Source organism: Pelecanus crispus, chromosome Z (assembly GCF_030463565.1).
Source record: "Pelecanus crispus isolate bPelCri1 chromosome Z, bPelCri1.pri, whole genome shotgun sequence".
Lineage (NCBI taxonomy): Eukaryota > Metazoa > Chordata > Aves > Pelecaniformes > Pelecanidae > Pelecanus > Pelecanus crispus.
This window is the reverse complement of record NC_134676.1, coordinates 57,607,636-57,631,417: the sequence shown is the minus strand read 5'-3', so window position 1 is coordinate 57,631,417 and position 23,782 is coordinate 57,607,636. Positions and strand designations below refer to the sequence as shown.

The following is a 23,782-nucleotide window of genomic DNA, read 5'->3' as shown; positions in this document are numbered from 1 at the left end:
AGGAGTAGCAATCAGACAAAGTAGCTACCATGTTTCAGGTACAGGAGTCTAGTTATAAAATACTAGGTTCTCATAACTGAAAAGCTAGGTTTTGTTAATGTCTATCTATAGCTTGAAGGTTCCTAGCCATCAGCAGGTTGAGGGAATCTCAATTAATTTATTTCAATGGACCTGGACCAGACCCTAGTCATCATGTGCTCTTGCTTTCTAATTGCCATTAACTGTTGCTCTTGCACAATGAGGTTCTAGTTAGAGAGATTTCCTGAGATGTGGTTCATGTCCAGATGTCAGTTGTACAATACCTTTCTCATCTGCATACTTCCAGAGAGTTGGAAGGACTTGCATTTAAATTTTCTGCTCTGGAAACATCTGTTCTACTAAATATCTAATTCCTTAAATCAAAAACATTCTGGATGAGTCAGTAAAGATTCCCGTACTCTTTTGCAACTATTTCCTTAATGTTGGAAGTGTAGAACTGCAATCCCATATTTTTGTAAATGTTTAAAATCATCTTTTTAAACTACTTTTAAAATAGATCTCCATACATTTAGAAATGGGAATTATATGTCATTCTCTTTCAAAGAATGCAGAGAAGCAGAACCATCCTGAAAATCTTTTGTAGTCTGATTCTTTTTTTTTTGCATTTGCAAACTTGTAATTCTGCTTATTTCATATGCCTTCATCCCTAATCTGCAATTTTAAGACAAGCAAGTAACCAGCTTTGCTTTTAATTTTAAATCACAATATTCTATTTGTGTTTGTGGCATTAAGTAATCAGAAATCCCCCACAAGGCTGAGGCAGTGGAAGAGCAAACAAGGAAGTTGCTAGATTGTCATCCAAAATTCACTGTTCACAGTTAAAGGGAAGCAGTGAGATATTCCACTTTTGTTTACATATAAGCAAAGAAGAGTGATGAAACTGCACATGGGTGTGTGGTGTTAGAAGAAATTATGGGACAAAGCCAGCAAGTTTCTCTGAGAGTATGGCATACACTTCATGATGGTGTTTCTAGTCTCCTGTTGTGAATTGTGAGCTTGCTTACTGCTGTTATTCCTAATCTTTTAGTTTTCCTGTGGCTGCTGGAGAGTATTTAAAATAAATAACCTTGCTGTGTTTCTCCTGGAAAACAAAATGTAAGGAAGTCCAGCCTCCTGCCATGCTAGATTCTGAGTTTTCACAGGAGAAACACGGCACGTATTGTAATTAAGTGAGGTGAAGGGAGATTGCTGTCATACGGCATGAGTTTGCTTGCTCCTTTTTCCCTAGCAAATGATGTTTACAGTGGGGATAAGAGTGTAACTCAACATGCACTCACTCTCACACTGTTAAATTCACATAGGAAACAACTGACTTGCAGAGTTACACTTTTCTCTGAGTTTGGCCACCTTCTGAAACGTGTTTGAATGGGATTATAATAAGCCTCGATGGCATACCTCTAACATAGCATGAAACATATGCACACACTTACAGGCAACATGTAAGTGGAGTTTAACAAGTACGTCTTGGGGCAACTGCATTAGCTTAAGGGCTGCCAGTGTAATTTTCTTCTTTCTACATCATTATTTTTCCCTCCCCTTACTCTCTGCTGTGCCAATAAACTATTTCCAGATCTGTACAATAAACCAGATACAGAAACTAATCAAGGTAACTGTGTCAAAAAATCATGCGCATCAGAAAGCATTGCCTTTGAAATACACACTTTTGTCAATATATGGTCAATATAATACACAGTACTTGAAAATACAGTAATTCAAGCTTCTGAATACCAGACAGAAAACACACAAAATCACAACAGAAAACAACTGACGTTTTTATTGACTTAGTTTGCAGGTTCAGATATGTCTCCAAGGTGTCGACGGCTCGATGTTGTGTTGGCAGTGGCGTTTGCACTGGATCACTACCTTGTCTGCACTGTATTGGCAGGAATGCAGCACACCTTCAGTTAACAGGGCGGTCTGACAGAAACGCGAACGGAGAGTCAGTCCCTGCCGCAGACCAAACGCTGCTCGCTGCCTGACGCGGGAGCAGAGGCCGGTCGGTACCGACCGGGCCTGCCGGGCCGAGCGCTGCGTGCACAGGAGGCCAGGCCCGACGCCAGGCCCCAGGCCGGGCCCCAAGGCACCGCCGCCCGCTGCCGCAGGCCGCGCGCCCGGCCTCGCCCGGCTGCCCAGCAGCAGCTGCGGCGGCAGGGAGGAGCGGGACAACCGCCCCGCCCGCCGCCCACCGCCCGCAGCCCCGCCCCGCCCCCCGGCACCCCGCGCTCCCCCGGGACGCAACGACGCTTTTGGCGCTGATTGGCTCGAGCCCCAGGCATCGCGCGGAGCGTTCCGTTAGCTCCACCGCCGCCGCTCGCTGATTGGCTTCACCGCTGGGCGGTGCTCGAACTCTCACTGGCATAGCGGGGGCGCCCTCCCCTTCCGCGCTGTTTTCTGGCGTAGGCGCAGGTGCGGAAGCTGCAGCCACTCGCGCCCCGGTGCCTCCGCCGCCTCTCGTCCCCATGGCCGAGCTGGAGCTCTTCGGTACTCAGCAGCAGCCCGCGGCCGCCGCCGATAACGGGGTGCTGGACGGCGCCGAGGAGGATCCTGCTGCTGCTTTCCTGGCGCAGCAGGAGAACGAGATCGCGGGCATCGAGAATGATGAAGGCTTCAGCATCCTGGAGAGCGGCGAGGTGCCGGCGGCGCTGCAGGTTCCGGAGGGCCTCGACTCGGGTACGCGTGGAGGGATGGCGGGCCACGCTCCGCCCCGTGTCGGGGGGGCCTGCGGAGGGAGGCGCGGTGCCCGGCGGGCGGGGCGACGAGGAGAGGGGTCCCGGCCTGGCGGGGCTTCGCAGCTTCCCTTCTCCCTCGGAGACCCCGTGGCCGGGAGGGGGCGGGGCCCTCGCCTCGGCTTTCTGCCCCGAGCACCTGCCACCGGTGAGCGGGACCTGCCTGTCCGGCGGTGGTCCCGGGATTAGGTCTGGGCCGTGCAAGCATGCCATCTTAGTCGTCCTGGGTGTGCTCTGCCTTGTGTAAGTTTTATCCGTGCTCCTTCAGACGGGGTGGTGTTTATAGTTTACATCGCATAAGGATGCCTGGGTGCCAGGCTTGCCAAAGTGTAGCCTGTTGAGAACACTGCTGAGTGATTCTGATCTCGTCTAATCCAGGAGCCTGCCTGAAATGAAGATCTACTGAAAACAGGATAAGTCAGTATGTTGTGTTCTGCCACATATGTTTCTGTCTTCAGAGGCAGTGATCTTAGTCTTAAAGTATGCTAGTGGTTGAGCTAATGTTTAATTTTACTAAGCCTCTAGCCTTTGTTCCTTGGTAACCTTTGTACTGAATGTGAGAAAACAGACTGCAGAACACACTGTTACATTCAGAGGAGGGTGACTATGTATGTTGGGAACTAGAAGTTAGTGTTTTTTCACTTAGTTTAACGGTAGCTAAAGCAGCCCTGAATGAACACTTCTGATCACGAAAGGTTTGGGCGTTTTAACTGAAGTATAAGTGGAAAGGAGTTGTGAATGTAGGATGATGCTGTGCTTAACTGATGTTTCGACACTCTTGGAAGACTTTGCTTGTGCTCGTCACTGGGTTCATAGGAACATATTTTGCTCTCATGTGACATTCCCTTGTCACTTCAGTAAGATGCCAGTCTTTTTCAGACTAAGTTGAATAAATTTGCTCCCCAGTTCACTGTTGGAGCATCTTTAGAATTGTCTTCATTATGCAGCCTGATTTCTGAAATTACTGGCATATCTTATGTATGAGGATGGAGGTTCATAGTCTCTCTTGGAATAAAGCCCAAAGCTCCAACTGAGTAACAGAGACCTGTAATTTCCAGTGCTTATTTAGTGGTAGCGCAGCCCTTAGAGTCAGCTTATTCATGAAGCTCAAAACATATGGACTACAAACTTCCTGTAAAAAGGGTGTTTACAGGGGAATAACTTGCTCAAGCACTAGAACGTGAAGATAACCATTAACAAAATACCATCCTGTTTTGATATCAGACATGACTTGAGTTCTGTATTCTATGTATAATGCAGAAACAGGCACAGTGGATACCTCCCCTCTTTCAGAAGCCTCAGGCAAGCATTATGCTTTATATGGTCTTTACATTCCAAATAGGCGCTGGAACATTAAAGTAGCTGTTTAAAGACTAATTTCTTTGGAGAAAATTCTAACATTGGCCTTTCTCACAGGGTGCTAGAACCAACTAGATCCATACCTACTCTACATGCACACACAATGTGGCTATTGCAGAGTGATTCCTTGTCAAAAAGTCAACTTGTTAAATACTTGCAGATTGGCTTGATATGTAAAAGTAGTTCTTAGCTGGTTTTCAAGAGTTTTTTCTCAAGTCATGTAAGTTCATTTGTCATGGAAGGCAAAACTTACTGGAGAATTTTCTCTAGAAAGGTGGTCATAAAATAATGAATACAATAATACAATCTGAGGATCTGGGAAGTCTGGGTGTGATCTGTATGTCATACTTTCTTGTATGCGCTATGATTGCATTTATGCTCTGGCCTCTTAAATAGGCATAGCAGATTGTGCTTGTGGACTTCTGGTGATTTTTTTTTTTTTTTTTTTTTAACAGAACATGCATTTGTTGACTTTCAGAGCCTGTATTCTCTCCCTCCTCGTTAAAAAGTGCAGACTGTGGCAGTGCAAAATGCACTGGTTCAGGCATGGTGACAAAGTAATGACTTCTGTTGCCATTTGTGTTTGGGATTTCTTATCATCTGGTCAGTATCCAAACAAATATCAGACAGCTCTAGTCTTTAGTGCATGTTAGTTTATTAAACTGGTTTGTAATTAAGTTAAATAGGTGAATGCAAATTTCCTCTTGAAATAATACAAATTCTTATATAAACCCTTAAGCATCACGATCAGGGATTTGTGGATTTACTTTTTTTAACCGTAACCTTTTTGAACTCCTTATTTACAGGTCTGTTGGATAAGTTTTCTTTCTAAATACTGGGCCAAAAGTCATAACTCAGGCAGCTCTCAACTGAAGTTTGAAGATCTTAACCTCAAATATTGTGAGAAGCAGTCACCAACTTCTTGAAATACACTTGTAAGAAACATGTTGTCTCATACAACAAACGGTTTTTAAATTGCAGCCTCTTAAAAAAAGGTTAGACAAATACATGGACAGTAGTGAACTGCATGAACTGTTAATATCAGGAAATTATTAGTGTGTATTTCTGTTAATTGTAGTAATGGTGGGTGCTGGGTGAGTATGGGGGGAATGGCGGAATGTTGCCAAGCTCATGTGTCTCATTCAGCATCACTTCATATTGCCATGGTCAGGGTTGGAATACTGGTCTGAACCAGTAGGCCATTTATTTTGTAAATAGCTATCCTGTTCAAGTTTCCTGGACATGTGAAAACTAATCTTATTTCCCTTGAAAGATGAAGCATTATCACTGCTTCAGAAAACAGGAAGTACTGCGTAAGTCAAGTAATACAGTGCTGTTGCCTATTTACTAGTAACTTGGTCTTTTATGAGATCTCCTTTTCAGTGATAAATCAATGTCTGTGTTTATTTACAGTCAAATTCTTCAATTCTCTCCAGTCTGACAATACTAGGTCTTCAGGTTATAGCAGTTCACTTGCTGTGTACTCTGAGCAGGAGAGAGTGTGTTCAGGTTGAAGTGTGTGGCTTCTAGAACCTGTATGTCAATATAAAAACCTTGTGACAGCTTGTCAAGTAGCTTCTTATGGAGAATTACATTCAAAGACAAGCAGTTTTATACATTAACAGTCCTGGAAATACATACAAATTTAATGTAGGCTGACTAGACTCAAACATTGCCTTCAGTTTCAAGCTCTGTCATTTTTATATGAACTTGAATTAATGATGTTTCTCCATCTTCTGAAGAGGCTCATGAGCCTCTCTAGGAATTAAGAAACTGAATTGCATTTGGTGGTTTGTCCATAAACCACATTTAATAGCCTTTTAGGGACTGAATATCAATTTGCTTGAAAATATGATTAGGAAAGAATTGTTTCCTCCTGTCTTCCTAGTTAGCACCACAGACAAAGTTTGTGACTTGGTATTTTTTTTTTCTTAATTGTTTGAACAGCCATTGGTTCTGGGTTTTGCTCTGCAATCAGTATCTTGAGGCTTCAGAGGCATAAGGTAGCACTGAGAAAGGGATAATAAAGGGATGGTATCTGTTTGACTTGTATTGCTGTCTCGTGGTGATACTGCATTATTATGAAGCTCATGGCAGAAAAACCTGTTCTTCTGTTTCCAAGAGAATACTACATCTATTGGGAAGTTACAGAAGCTCTTATGGCACAGCATTATTGCAGATAGAGGAAGGTGTGGTCTAGTACTAGCCTATTGATTATACTGAAAATAAGGGAACTCTAATGGGTTTTGGTATGACAGCAGGTTAGAACTAAAACACAGAAAAGAAGCGCTTTTCCTGACCGGCTTGCCTTTGTTTTGCACACAGGCATGAGAATGAGTTATGGCTAGAAAAACTATGTCTTCCTCAGTTTCTTGCATAACTATCTGAACAAAAGCTTCAGAGAAGATTCTTCTTTCTCATCCTTTTATGGGTGAGAGGTAGGTGAAGGGGGAAACATGATCTATGCCCCAAAAAAAAGGATGGGAAGCTAGGCCTTGAGTGGTGATGTTACTTAACCTTATGCCACAATATATTATACTTGGTTATGTTCTTCTGTTGTTTTAACTATAGCTACTAGTTCACTCAAAGTAGCAATGAAGAAGTAGAGTACTTATTGTTTAAAAGAAATGCTGAAAGTAAAGTATCTCATTAAAAATACTTTTATGTATGGTTACATTGAAGTTCATTTCTCCTGCATGAGGATATTGTCCAAAGCATAGCTGGATAGGAAGACCTCAGGAGGAACTAATCCATGAGTTAGGAAATGGTTGGACTTGTGTTAGAAGAGCTACTTCTGCAAAGTCCTGCCTCTGACTGTTCTGATAGCTGTCATCTTTTGCACTGAGAATAAGACTTTGGAGAGGCTAGTGAACAAGGCTGAACAAACTTCCTTTTATGCCAAGCAGTACTGACTCTGGTATTAATGCGCGTAGTTGCCTTCAAAGTAGTTGATCATCATTGTGATAAGCCTCTGATAAGCCATATGGCTATATGTTGACTTGTAGGACCGAAGTGGCAAACCTGTTGTATTTATCTTCAAGCTACCCAGCCCTTTCTTTTGTAAACTGTAGTGGAGGGCACTGATTTCTAGCTGTCTGTTTCTGGCAAGCTTGGCTGTTGTTTGTCTTCTGTGAATGCAAGGTAGTTGATACGGCTTATCCTCTCCGAACCCTTCCAGAGTCTAAAAACTATCTGGGTTACTGTGTTGAAGTTCATTATTACCCTGTTGTGAGCATGTGTTACAGAACTGTAGATGTTTGGACATGTTCTTTACAACAGTATCCTTAGAAATAAAGCTTTATCTTAAGTTCAGAAGAATACACCAAGAAATATGGATCATTACTAACTAGAATAGATCTAAATGTGCAACGTTGACTTCAGGAGCTTTGAGATGCAATACTTTGATAGAATTGGATGGACTCTCAAAGCCAGTAGAGAGCTCTCATTGTTCATGGGTGTTGAAAACTTGATGATAGCAGTAACAGTATTCAGGCTTTTTCTGTGGAAAGTCAGGTATGAAATGACATGTTTCTGTGGACAAAGAAATCTGATACACAACTAGCATTGATTATGGATATGAAGTCTGGCAAGCAGATAGTTTTTCTAGGCTTCAGACTGGATTATACAAACACTGGGACTGGACAGCTGAAATGACAGAATGTTTGACTATTGATCTGGTTTGAGTGAGCATACTTGTATTGGCATATGACAGCATGCTGGTAAAGTGCTGTTTCCTCTTCTGCTTGCAGTATGCTCAGTCAGCATGCTGACGCTGCATCTTAATTACCAGTTCTAGGGAGCTCAAAACAGATGGGAACTTTGTTTTAATACTTCTAATGCATCTGGCCTGGGTGCCCTCTGGAAATGCTTAGCTCTGTGCTAGTTAGCAGCTGTTTCTATCCAGAAGAAAAGTGACCCTAAGACAAACACATCTGTTCTAACTCAGCCGCAGCCCTCAGCAATGATGTTGTTCCTTTTACCTGAGCAGACTACCAGCCTGAGTACTGAAGACTTTACAAGAAAACTTAATTGTATTATCACAGTTCTCGGAAGACTGTTCAAGACTTATTAGCCCTCTCACCTAGCTGGTGAGTCAGTGCTTCCCAAGGCCTCTCTCTCATGAAACAACAGCCTTCCTTCTGGAGATGAGAATTACACACATTTAAAGGCTAGTAGCCTCTCTTGGGTGTTGTAGCAATAAGCTTGTGTCTCCAGTGGGATTGTCTGAATGTGTGAATTGCTCTCTGCTCTTCCAAGGTAGGCAGAGTGGGCAGCAGGCTTATTCAAGCTGTTAATGTCAATATGAGTTACAGACCCTGGCTTGGTTTTAATTCCAGCCCTGTCAAAACAAGGTGAACAGCTGCAGCATGCGTATGAAGTGCAGATGGGCTTAAATTGAAGGAGAGTGAAGTGTAAGCCTGTTTTCTTTGTGGGCTTTAGTCTTCATTAACCCATTTAGTAGAACTGTTAATAGTAGTTGTAACTGCCCAAGTCAGCGTATGTGCAGTGATCTCTACAAGTCTGCATTGAGGGAGCTTCCAGCTTGATATTAAGTGATGCGCAGGGTAGCTGCTGTGAAGCAGGCAGATGCTGTTAGCTTTATGTGCCTCTCAAACCAGTTCTTTTTGGCTCCTGTAACTTGCAGAGGAGTAGCAATCAGACAAAGTAGCTACCATGTTTCAGGTACAGGAGTCTAGTTATAAAATACTAGGTTCTCATAACTGAAAAGCTAGGTTTTATTAACTTGAGTCTTCCCCTACTGAAGGTAGTAACTATATGCTTGGAGTTTAGTATCTTCCAGCTTAACTACCACATTGGAACTGATGACTTTACAGTCCTCTACCTAATACAGTTAATCATTGCTATTCAGGCCTCAGGGATAAGGACTTAATAATACTTGCCTAGTTCCCTGATAAAGGAGTATGAAGACCTTCCTGTGTGCCATTAACACTAGTGTGGAACTGGGGCATACATTGCCACACGGAAACAGAAGATTCAGCAGCATAATGCTCTTCATTTTAGGGTAATTAGCTATCTTATTTACGAAGGTGGTGTAAAATACCTTGATTTTCTGCCTACTATTGTGTGACTTTGGTATAGTCTCTTTTGTTGAAGAGTGTATTAACATGGTGGAAGCACTTCTGTGTGATAAGTTTAGCCATGGTAGCATTATGGGTGAGACAAAGGTAGTAACATGACTTGTTTATATCATGCAGGCAGATGTTACGTAGCGCTGTTGCAGAGAGATGCCTTGCTGAGATTTAGCAGTTCTTGAAAATCTTGGAATGTTTTGCATAGTCTGGAGATTTAAATAGTTTCACAAACTCAATTGTTTGTCTCAACTGAGGTGTGTTACCTGTGGTTGTGTCTTAATAAGATGAAATTTTAGGGTTCTGTGGCAAATATTCCTAGCTGATCCTGTTCCTGAGGCTCTGCTGTCAGTGTCACTTCAGAGGGAATAATGCTGCAGCTGAAGTAGGAAGCTATCAAACATGTCATTACAGAAGGTAGCAGAATGGTGACTTTGCTAGGAATTCTAGCTATATCTTTTGAGCTGATTAGGAATTAAGAGGTAACCAAACTAGGATAAGAATTACTAAGTGTTGGCTGCAGGATTGTTGCTCTTCCAGGTAGAGACTAAAACAGTGAGAGTCATGCTTCTTAACTTCTGAACAGTTGTCTAGTAGTCAGCTTCTAAGACAGGGAGGAGAAAATGGGAGTAACTTTAGAATACTGTCTGTAGCAGCTTCTCAGCAGTGTCAGCTCTGCTGTTTATGACTCTGAAGCATGATCTCATAATGAAGAAATGACCTTGTATTACTGGTTCTGCAGAATAATGCTCACTTGGTTTCTTGTGCGTGTCTGGAGAAGTGCAGAGATAAGGAAGTGACCCTGCGGGGTATCAAGTAAAATTCATTTGCATAACTCCCACATTAGATACTCTAGTAAAGTGTATTAACTCATACAAGTTCCTGAAATCAGTAAATCTGGCTGTTCTGTCTTTTCTCAAATGGCTAAACTACAGTCACTTCTTTACAGGTGCTGTTGATGGAGTGGTTAATGGAGAAGTCTATCAGGTAAGATAGAAGTATTCTGTACTTAGAATGTGCTATTCTGCTCTGAGAACTTGACCTTAATCTAGACTAATACTTACCATTCCTTGTCTCTAATGTACTTTTATCTCACCTCTGAAGAGGAGCTTCTATTCTGATAGTTCATCTCATAAAGCTGTTAATGCTTTTAATATGCCTGTCCTCTGAACTTAGAGGCAACTTAAAGCAGCAGTCCATTTTGAATTATGGCGTGATAAGACACAACCACTGTAAGCAGACTGACAGGCTCTATAGTACGACTTAATGCTGATTTGCCACTGGCTAATAAGCTGAAAGCGTGCTCTGACTAGCTATTTTAAAGCAGACTTTTCTGAATTGCTTGCTCTTTAAGGATAAGTCATGTGTCCTGGTTATCTTATCAAGATTGGTCTTAACAAGGAGCTGACTGGAAACGTTACGCACTTCTTAGTGACATAAAGTTGCATGAAATTAAGCTGCTGGCTGAATAGCTCAGTCATAGTATGAAAACATGGTAGTGACAAAAGGAGGAGATACTTGCTTTATTAGTGTTACGGAGGAATGAGGCATGCTAAAGCAATGACTGCGTTTTAACTGAATTTCACACCGGTTTGGCTAAGGCATTGTCATCGCCTGGTGTCAGAGTTGGCTGGATAGCCCTGGTTGGATGAATCCTTGAGAAGGGGGCAGCATATGAGCTACTTCTCCATAGAGTTTTAAGTGAACACTGAGCTTTGTGGAGACACAAACAGCTTTCACTGCTGCTAACGTTTTTATATTAAGCACCACTGCTGTGAGACTGATGGGAAAACTTTATCTTACTGGCCCTTTGTGCTTCCTTATACAACAGAATGTAGATGAAATACCTTGATTTTGTGATTGCCATTCTAAGTGACCAGTGGCTTTGGTTGATAGAGCTTCCTCTTAATGAGGAAGAACAGACTATATAAACTATACGTAACTCTTGTTTTAGCTACCTGTAACTAGTTTGGCCCTGCAACTGGCCAATTTATTTTGTTTTGGATTGAATGTGAAGCCTGGTGCTGTTACACAAGCCTAGCTCCTTCTTTTTGCCTTATTTCTTCATTGAGGGCTACAGGATGTCCAAAGAGGAGCAAGATCAAGCCAAATCTGTCATTAGCTGCAATCCAGCTGGTACTGTCAGGAGTGGTATTTCTTAGGTCTGTTAAGAGTAGGGTGAACCAATAAAAGTTGTTGGACTTGGGAGCATCCTCTGTGGCAAATAGCACAATATTCATTAGCTTTGCGAATCTGGTGTATTAGATAGCCATATTCGTTGCAAGTCTTTGAGCTATTGTGTAGTAAAAAAATATGCTTTTTCTAAGCTGCATACAGCAATACAAATTCTGTAATGTCTTTAAAGGACATTGGCTTTTAATATCAGTTAAGTTTGAAAATGTCTCTGAAGTAGAAAAGTAAGTTAGAGAGAATGCTCTAAACTTCTATGCACAAAGCTGTAAAAAAAAAATTACTTTCACAGCAACTATTTAAGGTGAAATTAACTGGAGGATCTCTAGGCCTTGAACTGTGTAGTGAGGTGCTAGGTGTTGTCTTCTGCTTTCTTCAGGCTCTGGCACAGTTTGACTTCCCAGTCAACTTGAATTTGTGTTTGATCCCTGAATTGCTAGAGGCAGTCCTGTATTAATTTGCTTCCATTCTGCTGTAATTTGTGGCAAGATGTTTTTCATGTTAATGGTGGAAATCTGGTATAACATCAGATGAATGTGTTATGTGCTCAGTTCAAATAGAGTCTAATTTTATGTAGTTTGCATGCACTTATCTGAAATATTCATTTGCTATGTATAAATGCCATTACTATTCCTTCCCTTTAAGGAGAGTAATGGTCCAACAGACTCCTATGCTGCCATATCCCAAGTAGATCGACTGCAGTCAGAACCGGAGAGTATTCGTAAGTGGAGAGAGGAGCAAAAGGAGCGCCTGGAGCAACTTGGTAAGGAGGGTGTTTGTTGCTAGTGTTCTTGCTTGTGAGTAACTTAGTGGCAGCTTCTTAAGCAGCAGAATTCTCAACCATGATTTCTGGCTCTTGGGAATCTAACATGTTTGAGTTTGAGCAGCAAGTCTGGATGAGTCTTCCAGTAAGCAGACAATACTGGTGTAGCAGTCAGCAAGCACGTGGCTCTCTGAACTTTAAAGGTTTTCACATGGCCTGCCCTTTACTTACAAATAAGCTGACAGAAAATGAACAGCTTTTGTCAGCAGAAAAGAGTGGATAACTACTGCAGCCATGAGCACTTTTTTTCCAAAGGATGAAGGTTGCTCATTTTGTAATGGCTGAGGCCATCTGTTGTCACACGGATCTTAATCTAATAGCTAGGTAATGGACTAGTAACTAAACTAAATACAGCTATCAAATGCAGTGATACCTACCTGTGGACAGCTTCTAAGAGCCTACAAACTGGTATGCTTTCTATTTACATGAGAGAGGAGGCTTTGCTTGAAATTGTTAGGACAGAACCTTCTGTACAATGTGATTCTGGATAGAGTTGAGCCTGTTGACCCTCTTCTGGGATAGTTACAGTGGATGAGCTTGTCCTGAGCTGTAGGTTGGGTGTAAAAGCATGCTGAGCGCCAGGCTCCCTCACATAGAGGCTTTACTGAGCCTTTGTTCTAGCACTAGCATAGCAAGGTGACTGTTTCTGGTTTTGAACAGTTTGCAGGCCAACAAACTTACTGAATCTGAATTAGTCTGCAAATGCCTGTCCTAAACTAAAGTGGACTGTGCAAGTTATGGAGCACAGGCATTCTGTTTAGCTAATCCTCTGAATGTTCATGATATTTAGAGTTCTCATGGCCTAAATCAGGAAATCTCTTAACCCTTACCTGAGTAGATCAAGCAACTGTCTGCACTAGAGTGCACCCAGAGCCGTCAGCTGAAATGTTAGCAAGACCTAGCTTGAACAAACGAAACATGACTGACAAATCAATTCTTAAATCTTCAGATGCAAACTCACGAAAGCAGGAAGCTGAATGGAAAGAGAAAGCAATAAAGGAGTTGGAGGAGTGGTATGCAAGGCAAGATGAAAAGCTCCAGAAAACAAAAGCAAGCAACAGGTAAGGATTCTCCAGCTCCAGGAATCTGAAGAGTTATGGTACTGAATATGAAAGTAATGGGGGAGAGAGGTTGGAATACTTCTAGTATGTCCTAAGGCACTAGTCCTTCAGATCGTTAAAGTAATCTCTCCTACAAAGAAATGGGTCTCCAGTGGTAGACTATCTTTCTAAGTTTCTTAGAATCTAGATTAAATGTCCAAGAATAGCAAGAGAAAGCATTGCAGTAATGAACCAGAACTACTGAAGATTCCTTAAGACACAAAGTTTGAATGTGGCCAGAAAAAGTTTTAGTCTATCCACTTGTTTGCATGCTACTAGCTGCACAGGTCTTCAGTGGCTGTAATTACCTACCTTGAGACTAGCAATCTTACTTGCTATCTTTAGAACACATGGAAGTGGCCTTCTAGTTAGTCTTTGCTACAAGTTATTTCATGAGATACCTTAAAACCTTTGGCTGCTCCTTTTGGAAGTGTTTGAGAAATAACCTGACTCAGTTCTGCTAGTGAAGAACTAAATGCTGACTGTGTCTGTGTTGGGGTTGAATTGTATAATTATGGGCCCTGGGGCAGAAACTAATGACATGGCTGCTAGTCTAGTAAGGTCTTACACTTTCTTAGAGGTTCCCTGTGGAATTTTGACTTCAAGCTGTGTAAAGGTAAATATCATAGTACTGACTTAATACCACTTAGATCTCTACTTCTGACTTAGGGTTGCCAGTGTCATTCTGTCCAGGTAGTCATCAGGGCTGCTTTATACTTTGGGAACCCCCAGACATCAAGATGAACTGTTTTTTTTGAAACACCATTTTTCTTATCAAAATGGCCACCAGATTTGTCTTGAATAAAGTAGAGTCTTAGGTAGACTCTACTTCTTACTAAAGGAGGAAAGGAGGCCTACACTTCCTACAGAATTATGGATTTGACACTTCCATTGGCTGAGGTACAGTCTTTTGGTTGGGCCAAGAAAGGGAAGGATTGGCACTCTTCTAGTTGGTGGCCAGGGCTCATGATATTCCCATAACTTTATTGTGGCCAGTGTCTGAGTGCAGGGTATGCATTCTGGAGTAGGGTCCATTTAACAAGTGTTGCACAGGAGTGTTGGGCAGTCTCATCAGCCTGGTGAGGTACCTCTCTTAATGGTAGTTTCTGTCCACTTCCAGTGGACAGAAACTGCTAATGCTAATCCTAATCCTGGGACTCTAGTCCTAAACTAGCTGGTCCCAGCTTCTAGGATGTAGCAGAGCTTTTGTGTTGCCCCTCTGAGTCAGTGGCTTAACTGATATATTCCACATGGTAGCTGCTTTCCTGTTACAGTAAGCCTAGGTGATACAAGGTTAATGTGCCTGTTAAAACTGCCTTCAGCTGTGTTCTGTATTTCTCATCCTTATCTCTTTTCTCCTGCCTGCTTGCCTGCCTGTTGGACTACCTGCTACCTAGGGTGGCAGATGAAGCTTTCTACAAACAACCCTTCGCTGACGTGATTGGTTATGTGTATGTTGCTTAACTACTAATTCTGTTTGCTAGTCACCTAGGTAATGAGGAGGATCAGAAATAGTGCAGAATGTCTGAAGGTGACTTCTGAATATTTCAGGGCAGTATAAGCTAATATAAGTAAATAGCCTTTACTTTTTGGACTGACTCTGATCTACAGTGTTAAGTGCAGTTTTCCCCCATACACTGCACAACATGCAGCACTTTCAGATTAAGTCATGTAGTATACATACCACTGGAATTTTAGTAATGACTTTAGTAGTCTTTAGATGTAGGAGTTTACAGTTGTGTCCAGGCCAGTGAACACTGCTTAGCAAGATGCTTAGCTGTGTATGTGGGTTAGTGTCCGCAGTCTCACATGGGTGCTGTATTTAGTCCTAGTCACTTCCACAGAAAAGCACAATGTTTAACTCTGCATTCTCTGTAACAGGCATTGAGCTCCTGATCTGTGCTCATTTGCCTACATAATCAGAAAAATATTCAAGCAATGCTTGCACATAAAGCTCTGCAAGCCAAGGAAGGTGGAAAGGAATCATCTGTTATAAATCAGGGTAGAAGAGGTGCATGCATATAGAATTAGGATGCTGTTAGAGAACAGATGAAAAGAACAAGAAAGTGGTATTGGAAAATCAGCATTGGCTGCTGGGAGAATATTTAGGAGCAGGTCTGTGCAGAGATCTTGCCAGCCTAATGGATCAATGAGAATACAGCCATGACTTTCAAGACCCAATGAGTATGCTAGTTTCCATGGGGTGGAAGGATTGCAATGTTCATTGACTTAATGTGTGTTAATTTCTTCCCTTAATTTGTAGACTTGAATTGAAAGATGGCCATATCACAGATTCTAAGGTGACACCTTTAGAAGGTGTATTGGTGAGCCATGGTGTGGCTTTGAGTGCATTAATATTGAAGGTCCAGTGTGGAATTCATTACCTAACTGTAGGTGGATGTAAACCAAGACTTGTGAAATGATGGATTTACAGGTGGTGTTTGACTTTTGTGAAGTCTCCTGGAGTTGATTTTGATAGATTTTTCCAATAAAACCCTTATTTTCATATATCCAATGCAAATGTGCAGTGTAAGTGCTGCAGAATAAAATCGCAGCCTGTTTCCTGAATGTAGGCTAAGCTACTAGTGCATGTTCAACCAGCTGATCATCTGCATTAAACTCATTCTCATTTTCTATATCTGACTTAAACTTTCTCTCCTTGTTTCTTTTCTTCTCTTCACCTTTAAGCACAAACATAAATCATCCTTGCTACAGCCTAGAACAGTTAAGTAAAAAAATCTTCACTGCCCCTTAAAAGTGTCATGTCACATAAAGTAGCAGTGTTGTAGTGACCCTTGTCTTCAGTGGTGTCTGTAACCTTATCATCCCTGTGAACAGTGCTGAACCCTCATGGGAGAGTCATCTTCACTGCTTTTTCTGTACTGCTTGTTGGAGTAGATGGATTTGGTTTGATCTTGTGATGCTTACTGCTCTTGCACTTAGGCAGCTACCAGGGCCCCACAGTTCATGTAAACTAGATGCATGGAGTGTTATCCATGCATTGAAGCAATGCTGTTGGCGGCATAGCAATGCCAAAAGGATACAGCTGGGAAGCTACTGGCACTAACCTGTACATAATGTAAAAAGCCTCCTTAGAGTCTCCTTAGGGTGAGAACAAGGTAAATGTCTTTATCCTGTGAGCTAACCTCATACGAGTCATCCTCTCTGCCAAGTTATGCTTTAGTCTATAGCACCCACAAGCATGCGATTTGTGACTTAAACTCCTTTTGATTCATGCTGCTTCACTACAGCATTGGGAATCATCAGCAGATAGTTTTATGATGGCCTGTAGGCCTTGGGGCTGATTTAAATCCTCCAATGGAATCTGTTTTAAGATGTGCTTGCAGGGAGTTGTAAATTTCCAGTTGGCAAGTGTCCAGTATCAGCCATCAAGTGGCAGAGGCTTAACTAGTTAAGACTTGGGCATTTCTCCATAAATAAAATGCCTGCATAGGAGTACCTTGCTTTATTGTAGTTTGTGTGGTGACTCCTTAGGCAAAGACTCAATAACTACTCTTAAAATCAGACACCTGTATTCCAACATTTTACATAGCAATCCTCTGCACTGCTTGTGCATAGCGTACTACTGCAACCTACTTTCATCTCTAGGGTCGGGGCAGTGGGAGCTTAAGTAGCCATAATAGCTTACAAGCTCAATAGCTCACAAGCAGCTGTCAGGTCACATTTCTTATGAAACACGCTGAAAGAAACTGCATCCTGTAAGAGGGAAGGAGTGCCTTATATGTTGGGCATTAACACAAGGTGCATTGCATTGCTTTTAGGGCAGCTGAAGAAGCCTTTGTGAATGATGCAGAAGACATTTTTCCAGGCACTGAGTGGGAACGTGTGGCTCAGCTCTGTGACTTTAATCCCAAGTCTAGTAAGCAGGCAAAAGATGTGTCCCGCATGCGTTCAGTCCTCATCTCACTCAAGCAGGCTCCGCTGGTTCGCTGAAGGAAAGCACAATGGAAACACTACAAATGCAATATCTTAACCTTACTCAGAGAAGCTATGTTTGCAGTAATTGGATTAATTGTTTCAATGGTTTTCTTTGGACCAAACCTCATGATGTATCTAGAACTGATCATTGTTTCATTGCATGTTCTTCCTCATGTTTCTTTTCTGTGTCTGAAATGGGAGAACCTCCAAAACTGTAGTCTCTGTGCTATTGTGCACTGAGATGTCACTTCCCACATTACTGATATTAAAGGTCTGTTAAACAGCAAAATGTGTTGACTTTGGATGAATTAAGAGGCTCTCCTACTCCCTTTTGACAGGGGGTGTTTGAATTGAGTGTGAGCAAACATTTCTCTTAATTGCTAGTTATTTCACCTTGCTGGTGGCTGACTAGCTGGCAAAGCTCCTGGTCTCCAAAAGGCTGTCCTGCTTGTCTCCATAAGCTTTCTTAAAGCTCTTGAGAGCTTTAGTTTAAAAACTGCTTTCCTACCCAATTTATCACACAGGATAGAAGCTCTAGGAAACTGGAGCAGCAGTCTTGTTAAGGAGCTTATCCCACTTCTAGCAGAACTGAGGGCCCTGCCTTCCACAGGTAAGCAGTTCTGTGTAGTTTTCTGCTGGCACTCCAGCTGCAGCTCTTAGGCTAGAAATACAGTACAGGGCACTGAGTAGTTAAAGCCTTTGATATTCTACTGCATATTCTGTTCTGCCATGTATTCAATGCTGGCTTCATATGCAAAGTCCTGTTGTACAGAGGCTGTTTGGGTGTGTTTGGACTGTGTCCTTGTCCTTACTGACTCTTGCAGACACTTTTTCCCACCAGGGTGGTGGACTGGAGATGTGGAGAGCAAGAGAAAAGAAGACTTGCTCTTACTTCTGCTCATCTACTGGGTTGGAGCTCTGTCTGCCAAGGTGGTTGAATCTGAAACAAACTGATCCAGAAAGTCTGTTCTGCAGCTTCCTTGGCTCTCTATTCTCACCCAGCATTCACAGGGGCTGTATTCTAGCCTTGTTCTGGTAAGACTCAGCTGTCTATCTTGTAAGAATAGTCTGTTCAGTCTCATACATTATTTCACCATTTTTATCAAAGATACAGGAGCCTAGGTACCGTGTAGCAGAATTGCTTTAATACCTTTTGTGTACAAGCTGGAATGTTGGTCCAGACAGTTTGAAGAGGGCTGTGGATGCAGATTAAAACTTACTAAGGTTCAGGGACTTGCTGCACAGCAACAGTCTTACTAGCAGCTGTGTCCTCTTGGTGGATAAGACATTGAATAAATGGTTGGCAGTTAGACTTCAGTAGTTAAGCTGTACCTTACGGCTGTCTGTAGTGACTGGAGCTATTCTCATGTTGGCAAGTGTATTCACAAGCCACTGATGTGTGGTAGTAGATAGTAGACTACAGGTCTAGAAGCCTAATTCCATGGAAGATTAAAGCAGGAAAATATTTTCTGAACTGCATAGGAATATGACAGGTGAGTTTAATAGGACTGAAGCACGGAGCAAGTCCATAGAATACTGATATTCAGTGCTAGCCTTGACCAATAGTGCATTCGCCTTGACCAATTGTGCATTCCCCTTGACTGAAAACTTCCTTTCTTCTACTTACCCCAAAGCTCTACAAACAAAGGCTTCTAAAATGAATTGGCAATTTAATAAAGAAAACTCCACTGCATTAAATATACATTTAAAATATTAATTTGAATTTACTGCAGTTTGAAAGATCAGCTAATTAGAGGGGTTCCTGGACACCTGAGTTATGGAACTGATTAATCACCACATTGTCCTATCTCATAGGACATTTTATCTGTGCATTTTATAAGGGCATGGGTTTGAGCTGCAATCCAAGAAAATGGGAGAAGACTCTGAAATTCAAGGCCAAAGCAATGTTACAGAAGTTAAAGCAGTGTTTTATAATGTGGGTTTGCAGGGGCTAACAATGTGTCTGCAGTTCTTTTGTGTATACCATCTAGCTGGAACACTTAACAAGCAGCTCTGTGGGTTTTGGTCACCTCCTCTAGCTCTGGTGCTGAAATTTTGTAGATTCTCTCTTCTGCCTTAATTTTATATTCAAGTATGCTAGCTCACTGTCTCCCACCTACCTCCTATATTGGTGATGTCATAGTCACAGAAAGGCTGAGCTTGGAAGGGACCTCTGGAGGTTATCTGGTCCAACCCCCCTGTTCCAGCAGGGCTGCCTAGAGCTGGGTGCCCAGGACCATGTCCAGTCAGCTTTTGACTATGTCCAAGGAAGGCGACTCCACCACCTCTCTGGGCAACCTGTGCCAGTGCTCAGTCACCTTCACAGAGTAAAGAAATGTTTCCTCACGTTCAAATGGAGCCTCCTGTGTTTCAGTTTGTGCCTATTGCATCTTGTCTTCCACTCAAAAGAGCCTGGCTCTGTCCTTTTTGCACTTGTCCTCCAGGTATTTGTACACGTTGATGAGAACCCCTCTGTCACGAATGCAGGTTTGTGAATCCTGCTGATTATGTCAGTTCACTATGAATGAGTGACTTTACACAGTTTGATTTAGTAACAGAATTTACTTGTAGCAAATTGCAGAATTTGATTATAATATTTTTAATAGCACTCAATAATCAATGATTAATAAAGTGATTAGACAAAATTGATCAAAACAGTGACTTAGTTACAGATTAGAAGATGGCAAAGTTCACTCTATTACTACATGGAAGCGCATAAAAGAAAATTAAATCAGACTGAGTTAGAATGATTCATAAAAGGATTGTGTATATATGGAATAAGGGGGACCCTCCCGTTGAGTCATGAGGTTCAGAATGAACCCCCGTGCTTTCTGAACTCCTTCTCAGAGAGGAGCCTAGGTGCGGCTGGGCCCACTCTTAGTCTCAGACTTGGTCAACGGTTTATGAGAGTAATGCTATAATAATAATACAGTAGTATAAAACTCCCTTTAAAATTAAATCATACATATACAGACTACTTAAATTGATTCATGCATGCACACTCACAAATAGGAATGCATATATGAAAATAGTATACCTGTTAAAAATTCCCCTCGAGTTTAGTGAAATACTCACGTCTAATGCCTTGGCATTTCTCAACAGGCGAGAGTAGAGTCTTGAGGAGTGAAGAATATCAGCAGCCCAGGCTCCGTTGTCGATCTTCAGCAATGGAGTTCTGGTGGCAGCAGACTTTCAGAATCTGCTAGTTTTCACTGACTCTGAGAGACATTTCGATCAGAGGGAGATGCTGGTGCGGCCCGTGGCAGTCCAGGAGAGCTCAAAGGGCTTCACTTAGGACTGCTGTTTATAGGATTGTGAGATGATTGACTTTAATCACCAGTAAATTTCCATCCGAGCCACAATTCGGGTCGGCTTGTTGGAATTCCAGCAGTGATGATACCACCCTGTTTCAAGGCTGTCAGGGGTAGCTGTTTGTTCTCGTTCCCCTCGTTAGCCATAATATGAATCTTGATAAGAACAGAGCTGCGCTCTGCTCCAGCCATGTAGGAGTTTCTGGTACAATTAAGGGGTGCTTAACTGACCAACTCGCTACACAAAAGCTGCGGCCTGGAATTCCTGAGATTGTAAAGCAGCCGCAGTAAAGGGGAAAAACAGAACAGAACAACGGCGGGGGGCGGGGAGAGAGATGTACCACCACACCCCCTGAGCCTTCTCCAGTCTGAACAGTGCCAGCTCTCTCAGCCTTTCCTCATAGGAGAGATGCTTTAGTTGCTTAATCACCTTTGTGGCCCTTTGCTGGACTCTCTCCAGTATGTCCATGTCTGTCTTGTGCTGGGGAGCCCAGAACTGGACCCAGCATTCCAGGTGTGGCCTCATCAGTGCTCTACTGAGACTTTCTGTGTCTGAGAATCATTTTAGATACTTAGACCTTGTGACAGTGAGCAAAAGAACACACCTTTATTTGGGCAAATCTGAGCCCTTGTGTGTGCACTTCTGAACACTGACTTGTTTCCTTCAGAGGTCAGTATCTGTCACTTTGTTTTGTGACTTCATGTGACAATTCTGTGCTACATCTGGCCTAGTTGAGCGTACTCATTCCTCTGTTTACTGGCCTTAACTTCCCACTATTGTTGCTTATCTCCATAGCATGTAGCTGATGCAGAAAACTGAGTCCATCAGTGGAATATGGGAAAAAAGAACCTGGACACTTCCTATCCTTCAAACAAAACCCCAGGTGCATGTGCACAAAGATCTCATGCAGCATTGTGAGAGAAGCTGCTGACTCCTGCTGAATATATCCTGGTATAGAACTTGCTTTGTTTAGCTTGCGATCAGATGGCAGCCAGCACACAGCCAATCCAAAATGATAATGAGCATTTGTAGAAAAGAACAGGGATGGAGAGAAGGTCATGGGTTCATTAGAAAGCAGGGAGCTTGAAAATGACAGCACTGCACCTTCATTCTCAGCCTGAAGGACATGGGTAACAGTTTTAAGTAGCCATAAACAAACATGCTACGGCTTACCTGTTTCTTGCTGGTGTTTTTTTCCTGAGCAGCTAGTAAGGAGGGGAATGTATAGTTTACTGGCTTGTATTTTAGAATGGACAAGATGGGTGTCTGTTGTTTTTGCCAAAAGAGGTTTCCTCTAGTTGTATCTGTCATGTGGGGAAGCTTGTTGTTCTGCAAAACAGTGGTGCTGCAGCAGCAGACTGGCACTGCGTGGTAGTGTGTGTGGGGCTGCACCAGATCTGCAGGATCCTCAGATGTCACAAGGTTACTGACAACTAAAGGCTTTGTGGTCTGACTTTGTAGGGGATGGTCCCTTTAAGTGTTTGGTATGTTCTAGTCCAAGAAAGGAAGGGCTACTCAACACTGTTCAACAGGGGAATGTTTCATTAGATCTTGTATCACTAATGAAGCTTTTACTGACAATTATGTATGACTACAGTGTTGCAATGCCTTTGGCTACAGTTGCAAGCACATGTTTAATCTCTTGCTTCATGCAGCTGTTTACTGGTCACAGCTGGTTACCATGTGCAGAAATTTTACCTGGCTCAAGGTGATGAGGTAAAATCTTACTAGCTTTTTAAAAAGTGCTGTATCTATACTTATCACAGGCAAGTGAAATTAAAATTAAAAAAAAAAAGGAAAAAATTTTGGGAATAAGTCAGGACAGTTCAAAACTACCTTAAACACAGTCTTCATACAGTTTCTATTTAATTAAGCACAAAGTTGGTACTTTATTTGCATTTAACATTTCTGTTTAATGTGCTTCATGCAAAAAAAAGCTGGAAGACCTAGTATTGGGAACACCTGCAGATAACAGAGTTACAGCAATGGTGGTCTAATAGTATAAACAAGGCAAAAGTGGTGTGGAGATGCATTATCTCTTTTTACACTAATGGAAAAAAAATGTGTGGTTTCAAGCATGAAAATCTTCAGCTAGCAGTAACAGCCTAACAGTGATATGTGATTTGTTAAGGATGCAGTTGGTATCTGCGTGAGGTCAGAAGAACGGTTGTGTACCCAGAAGCTTCCCTCCATTACACCAAGAGCAGAACGAACTGTTTGTATTACTCCTCATTGCCTTGCTCAATCTGAAAAAGCAGTCATCTTTGTCTGATTTTATACCAAACTGCAGTGTACAAGCAGTGGGTGGTTTGGGCACCACAGCAAAGTATATGAGTTGATCTTGTTTTGTGTGAACTTGCCAAATCAATCAACCCAGCAGTGCTCCAATTGTACATGCAAACTTAAGCAAGGCTTAAGAAAAGATCTGGCATGTATGTCTTCTTCAGCATGTCTTGAGCATTTTTAGTTATTACTAAAACACATTATGTGCCCACAGTGCAAAGCATCTGCTTTCAGATTATGAAGTAAACACAGGTTGGTGCTAGACTAAAACAATTGTACTAAATACATGGCTTTAGCACCTACACTGCAGCTGCCAAGGCACTAGTTCTAATGTACCTTTGATAAACCATTTTCCAAACCCAGTTATCTGGAATGATCCAGGGGGCATACAGTCCAGATGTTTTACCCTTACTAGTGCCTGTAAACTCTTCACAGCATTTGAAAGGACACAGTGATGAGATTTCACTGGTGCAGGTTGCATCAGAGTATAAACTCTGCACCTTAGTGTCTGTCATGTGTTTCTGTGATATAAACTTGAAAACACCTCCATTGGTAATACATCCTTCTGACAATTTTGATACACTTAAACGGAGGAAGGACAGTGCTTCAAGACCACCAGAAGGCTGAGGCATTTGTTAATTCTGAGTGTCTGGATGGCAGATCAAAGACTCAAAATACTGAGTAACTAAACTTGCTGCTCAGGAGACCAAAAAGAAATTCCATACCTTGATGCCATACTGATTAGTTATGTGGCTTGCAAAACATTAGTGATGGTCTGTAAAAAGACAGCTAGCAAAACTCAGCTGTCCTCCTCATGGTCCCAAATCCTAGCTGGTTGAGTTTCTATGCTTAGGCAGAGCTGTGATGGACAAAGCTGTCGTCTTCCACCAGATGCAAGGATGAGGAGCAATGTGGTATAAG

The 23,782-nt window shown here is 42.2% G+C and overlaps 1 protein-coding gene across 3 annotated transcripts; it reads left to right on the top strand.

The window, feature by feature from the left end:
* Nucleotides 1–2,498: 2,498 nt before the first annotated feature.
* On the top strand, nucleotides 2,499–18,374 carry CLTA (clathrin light chain A). Of its 3 annotated transcripts, none has more exons than XM_075725773.1 (5): nucleotides 2,499–2,709; nucleotides 10,164–10,201; nucleotides 12,050–12,167; nucleotides 13,177–13,288; nucleotides 18,091–18,374. In XM_075725773.1, exons 1-5 carry the CDS (start codon nucleotides 2,499–2,501, stop codon nucleotides 18,218–18,220), a joined length of 609 nt encoding a protein of 202 aa, XP_075581888.1. In that variant the 3' UTR covers nucleotides 18,221–18,374. The 3 variants fall into 3 exon arrangements, with proteins under 3 accessions (XP_075581888.1, XP_075581889.1, XP_075581887.1); XM_075725774.1 differs by having other exon boundaries at nucleotides 18,108–18,234; XM_075725772.1 differs by lacking the exon at nucleotides 18,091–18,374 and adding an exon at nucleotides 17,110–17,503.
* The last annotated feature ends 5,408 nt before the right edge of the window (nucleotides 18,375–23,782 follow it).

Coding starts and splice junctions, on each gene's coding strand:
- CLTA (XM_075725772.1), top strand. CDS start 2,499: ATGGCCGAGCTGGAGCTCTTCGGTACTCAGCAGCAGCCCGCGGCCGCC. Junction 2,710..10,163: donor TCCGGAGGGCCTCGACTCGG/GTACGCGTGGAG, acceptor ACTTCTTTACAG/GTGCTGTTGATGGAGTGGTT. Junction 13,289..17,109: donor AAAACAAAAGCAAGCAACAG/GTAAGGATTCTC, acceptor CATTGCTTTTAG/GGCAGCTGAAGAAGCCTTTG.